Below are 12,400 nucleotides of genomic sequence, written 5' to 3' on the forward strand. Positions count from 1 at the left end.
ATAAGCACAAAGGCCAAACACAACTCTCTGAGAAACAACTGAGGAGGTAATGCCCGAGGCTTTAAACATAAGCAACTTTGATTTTAGCAGGTCCCACAATAAAAGTTCAAAGCCAGTATTTCAACTTATCTAGGCAGATCAGAGCTGCTCAGATGAGGCAGATTCTCTATTTTTTGGCTCACCCAAGCACTTATACTAAAACAAATTTTTGATACTTTAAGAATACAAATAAATATTACTGCTTATGAGTGTCGATACCAAGTATTCTGCAACAGGAAGCAATTTTGCTCAGCCTAACTGACATTTATTGTGTAATGTGGACAACAGTTTTATCAGCTTCAAAAAGATGGAAACAGAGTTTGGTGGGGTTTTTGTTTTTATTTTTTTGTTTTTGTTTTTTTCAGCTGACCCACAACTTAACAAGAGATTTAGAGATGTGCAGACCCACAAATAATTTGAAAACAACAACAAGAAAACCTCCATAGGACACGCTCTCATTCCTTGATCTTAAGAAGGACAACCTAATAAACTACTGGGTCACAGGGTATGGTGACAATATTGTTTTCTATGACAGGAATGGTGTTCTAAACACAAAAGATAGGCTAAGAAAAATTAGAACTGTGAATGAGTCATATATATATGAATTATATACACACACATGAATATATATTCATGCTTTTAAATACTGCCTGATAATCACTTGCCCTTTGTTGCACAACTGAAAACAGATAATCATAACAGTATGGATCTACTCAAAGACAGTAGGGAAGAAAAGAAAAAGCATGCAAATAATTCAGTGCTACTTGTTTGAACTACTTTTCATCAGAAAGTTTGTAAAACACTTGGAATCCATTGACCAGTTACAGCCATATCTGATGGAAGGACAGAGACCCAAAAGAAAAAAAGGACATCTCTAAGTATCATGAACACCAATGGTTCCAAAATTAATAATCCTACTAAGGAAAAGACTGTGGCACAAAGTAAACAGTGATGCTAAGGCTACTGGTTGGCTAATCAACATATTTGTAACTTAAATCCACAGCATGGTATTACTTCTCACCTCACTGGTAATCAGGGAATATAAAGGCACGAGGTGCTGGGCCAGGATGGTGGCAAGGGGACACAGGGAGTAGGACAGCATAGGTGATGTAGGAGAAAGCTGGGTATAGGGAAGGCAGGAGCTCACAGGAGATACAGCATTAAGGGGAATATAGAGGGGAAAAAAACCCAAACACACACAAAAACTGTAGGAAACCAAGTTTTATTAGTTCTACTTCCTTTGAAGCAACTTGTTTTATTTTCACATAGCAGGCCCAAAAGAAAGCTTGAGCTATCCACAAATACAGGATACAAGAACACACTGCAGTCTGTTGTGAGTTCTTTGCCAAATACATTTGATCAAAACACTTCTGAAGGACCACGAACAAAAGCTTGCAGTAAAGAATTGGAGAACGTTGTTTTGTTTCTATAGTGCTTGAGCGTTTCAGGCACTGAAATGGCCGTGTATCGACCACAAAGTAACTAAACTAAAAAATGGAGATACTGTTCAGAGGACAGAAGCAAAACTCCATGTCCTCCACTGAAAAAGTTTTTCATTAAATACTCTGTATCATAAATTACAGATACTGCTCTTTAAAATTAACTTAGAGGATGATAATGGAATTATCCATTACAGAAAGTTGTCATTTAATCAGCAGGCAGCACATTTCCTTCCAGCAACTCAAAATTCTACCTGAACAGATCCGTGTTGATGCAAGTATAAAGCCTCACCCTGTAAACAGGTGAGAGGTGGTAAACATCTGAATGAAGAGGTTTCTTTGGGAGTAGCATAAAGAAAACACTGACAAAAGACAGACTTGCTTTCCCAACAAGAATGGCTCAACCTTGTTAGAACAAATAACCAAATTTTCTCTCTGCCGAGGTTAAGCCTGGGGGAGAGGTTTAGAGGGTTGGTTTTTGTTGTTGTTGTTGTTGTTTGTTTGCTTGTTAAGATAGCATATAGATTCTGAATGCATGCTTTGCTAAAAGGTAGCAGGCTGGTTAGGAGATGTTTTAGAATAAGCTTGAAGGTTTGGGAGGAATCCTCCATCTGTTTTGTGGAGGCAAAATACCTGGGGAAATATTTGTGCTAAAATTGGAAGCAGAACAGACATGGGAAGTTCCCTAGATAGACAGAAGGCAGAAAAATCAAGTCCAGATTTTTTTTCCTCCCTCTAGAGCAGAGGAAAAATGAGCCCAACTACAGAAGAAATGAATCATGTCCCATCTTGGTGGCAAGTCTTTTCTACCATAGGAATGTTGCCATACTAACTTATTCTAAATATTGCACAAGTGCCTTTAATCTTCAGTATAAAATCTGGAATCCAAAAGGTATTTACACCTGCCTAGATAAAAAGGAAAACAGCCCCTGGAAAACAGAAGGGAAAAAGGAAGATCACAGTAATGATTTTTCATCATTTGGTCTCTTTCAGAAAGCACGTTAGGCAATAAAACCAAAGTTTTAAAGCATTTTTAATATCACCTGTATGTTAGGAATATTATTCTGTATTTAGTACAGAGAATTCCAAGTTGCTAGCTTTTAAGGAAACAAATTGTGCTTGTTAAGGATACTGTCCAAATACATAAGGGGGAGCATTAGACCCTTCATTAGTATTTCCACTACCTCTTTACCTAAGCAGCTAGAGCTACAGAGTTCAGATTATTAAGCAAAGATCATATATTCTTAGAAAAAAAAAACAACTTATGAAAATAATCAGACTGCAGTGAAACTGTATGTTTCATCTAATCTTACTGTACTTGATCGGTGAGAAGATTGAAACTTTGTTTGAACCAATAGGGTGGGGGGTGGAAAGAGTTAAAAACTTAAAAAGCCAACTGAGCTAACTAGAGCATTTCTTTGATGCTAAATAGACATTTAGAAATGAAAAAGTTACAGAACATTACAATGTTCCTTTCAGCTAGAACACTTCCAGTAACAAGGTTAGCAGCTCATTCTCATCTTCAACAATAATTTTCCAAAACAATATAAATTGTTTCCAAATGTATTTCTTTTTAGCTGTTTCAGGAAATATTCTACCTCCCACTCAACAAAGCAAGAGAAATATTGCTGTTTTCACGAATACTTGGAGAAAAACTGTGTATTAGCAAGACTGTATGTACTCTTTGGCATGCAGATATTAAATTCTACGTTAAGTCCATTGGATTTTTAATTCATCTGGAAAAGACATTACACAAAAAATCATTTGGAACTGTAGGATAACTATTTAAACAATAAATAAATTATCATTTATCAGTAAAAATGCTGACAGTTAACAAAAACTCTAGAGTAGATCTACAATCCCACTGAGAGGAAATAAGGAGTAGATACCTCAGGCTCTTCCCACACTCACAAGCCTCAAGATAAAAGCATGAGATAGGAAAGAATGTTATTTATGTACAGGACAAATCAACAACCACAGAAATACAGAAAACTACTGGTTCCTACCATTAGTCTGCATTCATGAGCAACTACAGTGAAAAGTTTCTATTACAGATAAAGTATCATGAAGCCCTATGTAAAGTCTTCATATATCGAGAACCATTACAACTGTGTGGAAACTCAGGCTTCATTACAAAAAAAAAAAAAAACACGGAGGAACAACTGCATTATTTGCTGCTACCAGTCAGGGGTCTTCATGACCCTCTATAGAAACTATATGCAGAATTTACACCTGATAGAATACATCAAAAGTCTTTTAATACTTTTTTTCTAACTTAGACAAACCTGTTTTGTATAAAATAGTTCAGTTTTTATTAAAATTGTTTTCAATTTAGTATTTTATTAAAATACTTAATAATCCTTTTTCCTAAAAGTCTTGTGGTTGAAGATAGTGTGATTTTGAGATATAAAATTTATGAAAATTTTTTTTTCATAGTATTTTTCCCCCAAATACTGCTCTTCATTTATTATGTTTTTTCTGCCAATAAATTGTTATAAGCTTTCCCCTAAATTCTAAACTTCTCATCTGCCTTTTGTAGACAAAAACCAGACAGAGTGTGTTTTTTTTGGTTTGGGGTTTTTTGTTGCGGGTGGGGTTTTTTGTTGTGGGTGGGGTTGGGGGGGTTTGTTTGTTGTTTTCTTTTGTTTTTTGTTTGTTGGTGTGGGGGTTTCTCTTTTTTTTTTTTTTTTAAATAAACTGTAAGTGATGGGAAAGGAAGGGCTTCCCTGCCCCATAATGCTAGCGATTCTTTCCTTGGGATATACTACCTACCACAAGTAGATCTCACCCAGCTTAGATTCAGCTGAAGTACATTAGTTGAGACACAGCAAGTAATGCAAATACAACATGCACCCAGGACAATGGTAATATATGGGGTCTTCAAGTTATATTCTTGGTCAGAGTATACCAGCACTGCGAGAAAACTGTCCTTTTTGTTTCTCAGATATTGAATCTGCTCCTCATTAAAATAGTCTTTCTGGACAGTGCAGGTGAAGGCTAGTATCTAACAACTGCCAACTACCCTAGTTGGTCACTGCCTCAGCTAGAGATCACTTGAGTTCACAGAAACCACAAGGTGCCTAATTGTATAAGGAGTTAGGAGAAAAATATTGAGTCAAACCCTAACTATTGTTCTACAAAGGGACTGATCCCTCCTTACAGACCAGACACACCCTAAAGTCTACGTATGATTTAGGAATGGCATTATTAATTTTAAAGTAAATTTTTCCTTAGACACTTCTGTACTGTTAAACCATGTGTTCTACTGCAGAGTTGTAACTAGAAAGCTAAATGAGAATAGTAGTACATTAAGAGGCAAGTAATGCTTTTAAGCATCCCTCCCTCAACTCTGGATTGATTTGTATATACATATCTGATTTAGCTGATACCTCAGCTAAAATAAGTTAAAATTATTCTCCTAGTCTCAAATGATTGAATTCATTCCCATCCCCCAAATGCTATTTTTCATTACTGAAATAAAGTCTATAACCATATTTTTAAATAAAGTTATTCAGATTAGGAATTATTAACTAAAAGCAATTCTTAAAATGTGTAACTACAGATATTTTTCCTGAAGAACTTCTCAAAGTATTAACTCTATCCAAAATGGTTTTTTGAGCAAGCTCTCCTGGTATTATGTAATTTTCTTTAGTGTAAGAAATTTGATCCTATGAAAAGCGTGCACATTCTTTCTGAGCCTCCAAGTTCTTTACAACCTAAAATATTAACAACTTCCAGAATGCAAAGTGCTCTAAAAGAACAATAAGTGAAGATGTCATTGGAGGAATTGATTGCTTTCAAAGTGGATCAGGCAATTTCTGAATGAATCGAGACTATTCTCTTTGAAGGCTTTTGTCATCGGTCTCTGAAAATACCTTCAAGTAGTGTGTAACATTCCATTTCACAGCAGAAGTTCCCAGCCTCCGCTTTTTTTGACTTTGATGATATCTTGCCAGGTCACTGTGGAAATACCACGGTGCAGTCAAATAATCTGATGAATGGGGGACACTAAAAACAGGAATTGCATTCATTAGTTCTTGTTAGCACCAACAGATCTTCAGAAATACTATTTCTGTAGGATCTTGGAGTCTCAGTCTGTGGTGAGGCAGAAGACAGCTCAGCTCTATAAATACAATTCTTTATTTCTATACAAATACTTTATTTGTATTTCTTTCTCATGGCATAATGAAAGCAAGGCAGGACATGAACTTATATAAAAAGTTGTTTTAGTTTGTTCTAAAAGGGCTTTCTCCTAGCTTGTTTTCGTTTATTTTTATATTGGGTTTTGTTTAACCTATTCTTCCATTGTTTGAAAATGAAGATGGGAAAACAGTAGGTTTTATAACACGAAGTCACCAGACTATTGAAACAAGTGAAAATAATTTTAATTTACAGTTTCAGTTTCTGTGAAGATTTAAGAGAAAACATCTGGGAAATGCTTGGGAAAACACAGTTAAAAGATATTTAGCATATTTAGCTGAAAGAATATAAAGGCCACAGTTAAACACAGACATGCCACACTTCTGTAAAGAATATAAACGAATCTCCCAAATCCAAGCCTTCTCTCAGTGACAAGGAAACTTGACACTCCTTCCAAAAGGGCATGTACCAACTGTCTGCAACGACTGTCCTTTATGGGGAACCTTCCAAGAAAAATTTAATCATATCGTAATAGTGACTCTAAACTATACCCATTGTTAGTGAGTAATAGCCATCCTGACACCAAGTGCTTAACAATCCATACCCAGTCTCCTTATAATTTAACAGTTCTGGAGGAAAGGAAGTTTCTACAAATGCATATTATGACTTTTATAATTGACAGGATTTTAGTCTAGTACTTATATAACAGGAGTCTGGAAAAAAGTACAGGAGATTCTTTTATTTAAGGATGACTATGATTAAATCAGAGCAAAGAAGGATTTTATAAAACAAGTTTTAGGATAGTTTACCTGCTTCTTAATTCCATAATTATCACATGCTTCAGCTTTCATTTTTTCAATCTTTTCTTCTTGCTGTTTTGCTTCTTTTTCATACATAAATTTTTCTTTTGCCAATCTGCAATTAAACCAAGTGATTGTGTTAATCTGGTTCTATTATGGTAAAAAGTTATGCCATTGAAAACAAAAAAAAAACCTGAAATCTGCAGCCCTATAAGATAATACACAGTTTTATAAAAAAAGGCTCTTAACCACTGCAAAAAAACTGCATCTAGGAAATGACGAATTTAGCTATAAAGTATAATAATTCTTATTAAAATAATTTCAATTTAAAATATTTTTAAAGAGTCTGTGTGGGCTCCATATAGAATATCCTAAAAAAGCTATATACTGATACTTCATTTCAAATACATAATAGAAACAGATAAGAAGCTGCCTTATAGATCTGGATGACTGCTAATACAGACAGTAATACAGAGGAGAAAGCTATCTAAAAAAAAGTCCTCACATCATAGGTAGCCAAAACAAACTTAATATTAAGATGTCTGCAAAGGCAACACTCTTATCATGGACTTTTAGATCAACATTTGCCAGACTTTCTCATCACCATCCAGACTCTGATAGTTTTGCGAGTGACCTATATTGGCTGTTATAGTCATGCGGCCTTTCCTCTTTCCTATTCACTACTAAATAACATCACTGCACCTGAACTGACGGACATTCTTCTTAGTAGTAACTCTGAAAAAAGTTATCACATGTAAATGAAAAGAAAAAGCACTTTCAGGTTCACAAACTATGATCCCAAAATGGTTTGTTTGTTTTGGTTTTTTCCTGATCACAACTCCATGTCATGCCATTAAATGCAATATTTCCCATACTAGTTTTCATACAAAATAATGAAAAGTAAAATTCCCAAATAACACAGTAGCCTCATAGTCTTGTGTTGCCTAGAGTATTTTCTCCATTTATGTTTGTGATAAATGATTTAGTCCCAAACAGGATTCCAATTTAAGTTAACAATTTATTAAACGAATAGAGGCAAGCAAACAGCGCTGGGTGCGCCGGGAGCCTCCGCTCTACCAAGATGCGCACCCCATACAGTTCCCGCCTTCGGTTTATATCCCATCTGCTAATACATATTCATAACTATTCCACGAATGGCGTATCTTCTTCGGCACATGCCCTCTTGCTTATCACTATGCAGTTAGCAACAAAACCGGTTTGGTGGCTTTTGCAAGAGGCAAGAACAGAAGTTGAAACTTAGTTTCAAAGATAGGGCTCCTCCACCCAAACAATCAGGATGCAGAGGCCCCGCAGACACAACCCCCAAGGCACCATCAGGACAGTCTGTCTGGAACAGACCCGATGAACTATCTTCCCTTCAGGGCAACCACTAGCCTGCGGCTATACAAGAACAATCAGAATGGTTAAAGATTACATATACAGAGAGGGTCACATTTCACCATGCGGCCCTAGAATTGTTCCATATTGACACGAATCAAGTGAACACATTTCACAATCCCTCATCGTCTTTTTTTATGGTATTGATTCGTGTTGTTGTTTCCAATCGAGTCAATACTTGCCAAATTGGTATCGATTTCGGATCTTCTTTTGTTTTTATTATCATACTGCAGATATCTGTATTCCTTGTATAACCGGAACAAGGTATTAAACATGGAATTATTAACAATCCTCCACATATCCCCAATACAAGTATTCCGAACTGGGACATGTGCAATTTTCTTCATTTCTTTTACAAGCTCATTTACAGCTTTTCCCTCATCATCAATTTCTAAACAACAATTACTAAGATTAAATTTTCCACAAACACCCCCTTTTTGTGCTAGCAAATAATCCAAAGCTAAGCGATTCTAATACAAAGCAGTTTTTACAATTAATCTAAGTGCATACAAATAGATTTTTAGCAACTGTGGGAATTTCATATTTCACTCCTGTTTCTATTTCATGATAAATTGAGTTCACCGATTCCTTTGCCTTTTCTTTTATTTCAATATTAATGCCACAAAAATCGTAGCAATAGGGTGTCTCCTTAGTTCTGGGACATCAGTTGTTTGCCGTAGTCAGGGTCAAGGAACTCGCCCCAAGTAGGACTAGAAGAGGTCCGGTAAGGGTCATAGTGATGGCAGTCACAGCCCAAAGGGGTTGCAGCCCTTGGCAGACTTTTTCAAGCCACTGCACTAGTTTCCTATCCGGTCTTGCCCTCTTCTTTAATCTTAAGGGGTGGCCTCTTCCAATTTGTATGCTATGTCCCAAAAATCTGGTGTATTCTGTGGATAGCCTATTGTTATCCCTAGGGGATAATGCTTAACTGATCCCTGTTATTTCACCAATTTTTACAGGAGTAGTCACAATAAAATTCCCACAGCAACTTAGCTTATACTCTTTGATTAAGGCCTCTTCAAGTTTGTCTGATGGTTAGCTTAGTTTCTCCGGGTGCAGATGTGACTCTCCACTCCTTCACTGGACCCTTTACTCGTGACACGTGTGTCCATCCTTTTTCGGCAGTTCTCACAGCAGTTTCTGTAGTTAATAAAACAAGAAAAGGTCCTTCCCAGAGGGGAGATAAGTTTCCTTCTTTCCATGTTTTTATTAGAACTTTATCTCCTGGTTCCAACTGATGAATTGCAAATCCTAAAGGTGGTGTTTGGGCCACCATCCCAATCTCTCTTAATTCTTTTAATCTTTTTCCAATGGTAATTATATATTTTTGGACACTATGATCCTCAATTACATTGTTCCCCAAAGGCATTCCTTGAAAATAAGGCATGCCATATAACATTTCATATGGCGATAATCCAGTCTCACTATGTGGTTTAGTTCTTATGTTTAAAAGTGCCAATGGTAAGCATTTTGTCCAGGGCATTTGTGTCTCAATCATCAATTTAGCTAATTGTTGTTTTATTGTTTGATTCATTCTTTCTACCTTCCCCGAGCTTTGTGGGTGCCACGGAGTGTGGTATTCCCACTGAATACCTAATGATTGACATAATAGTTTTATTATTTTAGAAGTGAAATGTGTGCCCTGGTCAGAATCAATGTACTGGATTATCCCATATCTAGGTATCAAATGTTCCAATAAAATTTTTACCACCATCTGTGCCGTAGCTCGTGCTACAGGGTAAGCTTCTACCCATTGCGTTAAATGATCTACTATTACCAATATATATTTTATCCTCCCTACCTTAGGCAATTCAGTAAAATCGACTTGTACTTTCTCGAAAGGTCTGTAAGCTGTTTTTCTCCCTCCCGTGGCTGCTTGTCGAAACACTTTCTTATTTACCTTTTGACAAGTTAAGCAACCTTGTGTAATTTGCTTTGCTATTTCAAAAATTCCAATACAGCCAAATTGTTTAAGGAAATGATCACTTAATGCCTTTGTACCCCAATGTGTTTGCGCATGCAAACGTTCCAATATTTGCCTGGCGTAGGCTTTTGGCAACATTTCTCGCCCATCGGGCAATGTCCATTTTCCTTGTTCTAATTTAGCTCCTATTTTCTCCAATTTTGTTTGTTCTTCAGGGGTAAACTTCTTCTCTCTTTCCTCTCGTCCTTCTTCGCTGGTGTCCTCCTTTGTTTGTACTGCATTAATTTTAGCAACTTTAGTACTCAGGGCTGCTTCCTGGGCCTCTTTATCTGCTAAGTTATTTCCTCTGGTTTGGTAATCTAATCCCTTTTGGTGTCCCTTTACATGTACCACTGCTATCTCCTTTGGTTCTCTTAATGCCTTTAAAATTTTTACTATTAATTCTTGATGTATTAGATTCCTCCCTTGAGTATTAATCAAACCTCTTTCTTCCCAAATTTTTCCAAAAGTGTGGACCACCCCATACGCGTATTTAGAATCCGTAAATATAGTCCCGCTTTTTCCTTTTAATAATTCCAGGGCCCTACATAGGGCATACAGCTCACAAGCCTGAGCTGACCATGATGGACTCAGAGGTCCTGATTCCACAAGTTCTAAGTCCTTATTAATTATTGCATATCCCGATTTTCTCTTCCCTTCCACCACTCGGGAGGAGCCATCTATAAACAGCGCTTCTCCATTTTCCAACTCAGTATCTCTTAAATCTGGCCTCACCTTAGTCTGGGTCTCAATTACCTCTAAACAGTTATGTTGTAATTTCTCCGATGGTTCTCCAAACAAAAATTGTGCTGGACTCTGAGCAGAAGTCACCCTCAGTTCTAAGTCAGGGGAGTCTATTAGTATTGCTTCATACTTTAGGATCCGGCTGTCTGTTAACCATTTTTCTGCTTTCTGTTGTAAAACATTTCTGACATTGTGTGGGGTATACACCTTTAAAGGAGCACTAAAGGTAATTTTCCTAACTTCCTCTATTAATAATGCTGTAGCAACCAAAGCTTGGAGACAAGCAGGCCATCCTCTGCTTACTGGATCAAGTAACTTAGAACAATACCCCACGGGTTTTTTGATTCCTGCCCAGTCTTGAGTAAGAACTCCATACGCTGTCTGGCTTGATGTATTCACAAAGAGATAGAAAGGTTTTTCTAGATCTGGGAGGTTCAATACAGGTGCTTGTATTAATGCCTTTTTTACTTCCTCGAATCTCTGATCATCTTCAGTAAACCACTTGAGTTGGTTATTAGTTAATTTTTCATATAGAAATTTTACCTTTTCACTATAATTTTCAAGCCATGGTCTACAATATCCTAATAATCCCAATATTTGCCTAATTTCCTTTTTAGTTTGTGGGGGTCTTAAGGATAGAATCCCAGATACCCTGTCAGGATCTAACTTCTTCCTTCCCTTACTCAGCCAATGTCCTAAGTATTTTACTTCCTGTTCTACAAACTGTAGCTTTGATTGGGACACCTTTAATCCCTTTTCCCCTAGAAAATTTAACAATTTAATGGTGGCTTTTCGGGTCCCCTCTACAGTTTCTCCTGCTACTAATAAATCGTCCACATATTGCAATAATTTTACCTCCTTAGGTATTGTGAAATCTTGTAAGATTTTCTCTAAAGTTTGTCCAAATAGATTTGGTGACTCCGTAAACCCCTGTGGTAACACAGTCCATCTTAATTGTTGTTTTCGTCCCGTTTCGGGGTCCTTCCACTCAAAGGCAAAATAATCTCTGGATCCCTCATCCAGAGGACAGGCCCAAAAAGCATCCTTTAAATCTATTACACTATACCAAGTATGTTTGGGAGATATATGACTCAATAAAGTATAAGGATTTGCCACCACAGGGAATTTAGTGATTGTTCGCTGATTTACAGCTCTTAAGTCCTGCACCATCCCGTATGACCCGTCCGGTTTCTTTACGGGGAGAATGGGCGTGTTATGAGGTGACATACATGGTTCTAGGGTTCCTTTTTCCAAAAGTCTGTCAACTACAGGTTTTAATCCTTTTCGACCCTCCATAGGTATAGGGTATTGCTTGATTCTAATTGGGCGGTGCGGATCTATTATTTGAACGCTTATGGGGTCCATTTCTATCTTTCCAGTTTCCCCTTCTTTATACCACACTGAGGGGTTAATAGCTTCTTCATCCTCTTGTGTTAAAGCGTATAATTTAATCTGCAATTTGTCCCCTTGACTCTGAATGCTCAAATTTAACTTCAAAATCAAATCCCTTCCTAATAAATTGTATTCCGCTTCAGGGAGCAAAAGTAAATCATTAAGACAAATTTTCTTTTCTGTTTCTACTTCTACATCTTTCAAAATATTTACTTTAAAAGGCTCTCCTTTTGCTCCTACTACTGACATATAGCTATTCCCTTTTTCTATTCCTTTTGGAAGTTTTTGAATGGTTGATTTTTCGGCTCCTGTATCCACTAAAAATAAAACTTCCTCTTTATGGGGACCAATTAATAATTTTATCAAGGGCTCTGTTGATGTTGAAGTCCCCAGAAGATATAGCCCCTGACACCCCTAATCTTCTTTGAACATTTTCTCATCTTGTTCCCGCTTACGGCAGTTCTTCTGAACATGTCTCCTCTTGT

General features: G+C 36.9%; 1 protein-coding gene and 1 long non-coding RNA gene across 7 annotated transcripts in view; one reads left to right on the forward strand and one right to left on the reverse strand.

Annotated features, from left to right (window-relative positions):
- Window positions 1–3,075, forward strand: part of LOC142074808 (uncharacterized) — a 61,494-nt gene extending 58,419 nt beyond the window's left edge. For all 4 annotated transcript variants that reach the window (XR_012670715.1, XR_012670714.1, XR_012670712.1 and 1 more), the window contains one exon: window positions 405–3,075. This is a non-coding gene — a long non-coding RNA (uncharacterized LOC142074808). The remainder of the gene's footprint in view (window positions 1–404) is intronic.
- Window positions 1–12,400, reverse strand: part of LOC142074807 (tubulin-specific chaperone A-like) — a 58,236-nt gene that overhangs the window by 4,936 nt on the left and 40,900 nt on the right. For 2 of the 3 annotated variants that reach the window (XM_075135683.1, XM_075135685.1), the window contains one exon: window positions 6,428–6,533. In XM_075135683.1, coding sequence (XP_074991784.1) covers window positions 6,428–6,533 — 106 coding nt within the window. Of the gene's footprint in view, window positions 1–5,353; window positions 5,487–6,427; window positions 6,534–12,400 lie in introns of all 3 variants that reach the window. The other variant, XM_075135684.1, reaches the window with a different exon arrangement.

The sequence above is a fragment of the Calonectris borealis genome, chromosome W (genome assembly GCF_964195595.1).
Source record: "Calonectris borealis chromosome W, bCalBor7.hap1.2, whole genome shotgun sequence".
NCBI classification, from domain to species: Eukaryota; Metazoa; Chordata; class Aves; order Procellariiformes; family Procellariidae; genus Calonectris; species Calonectris borealis.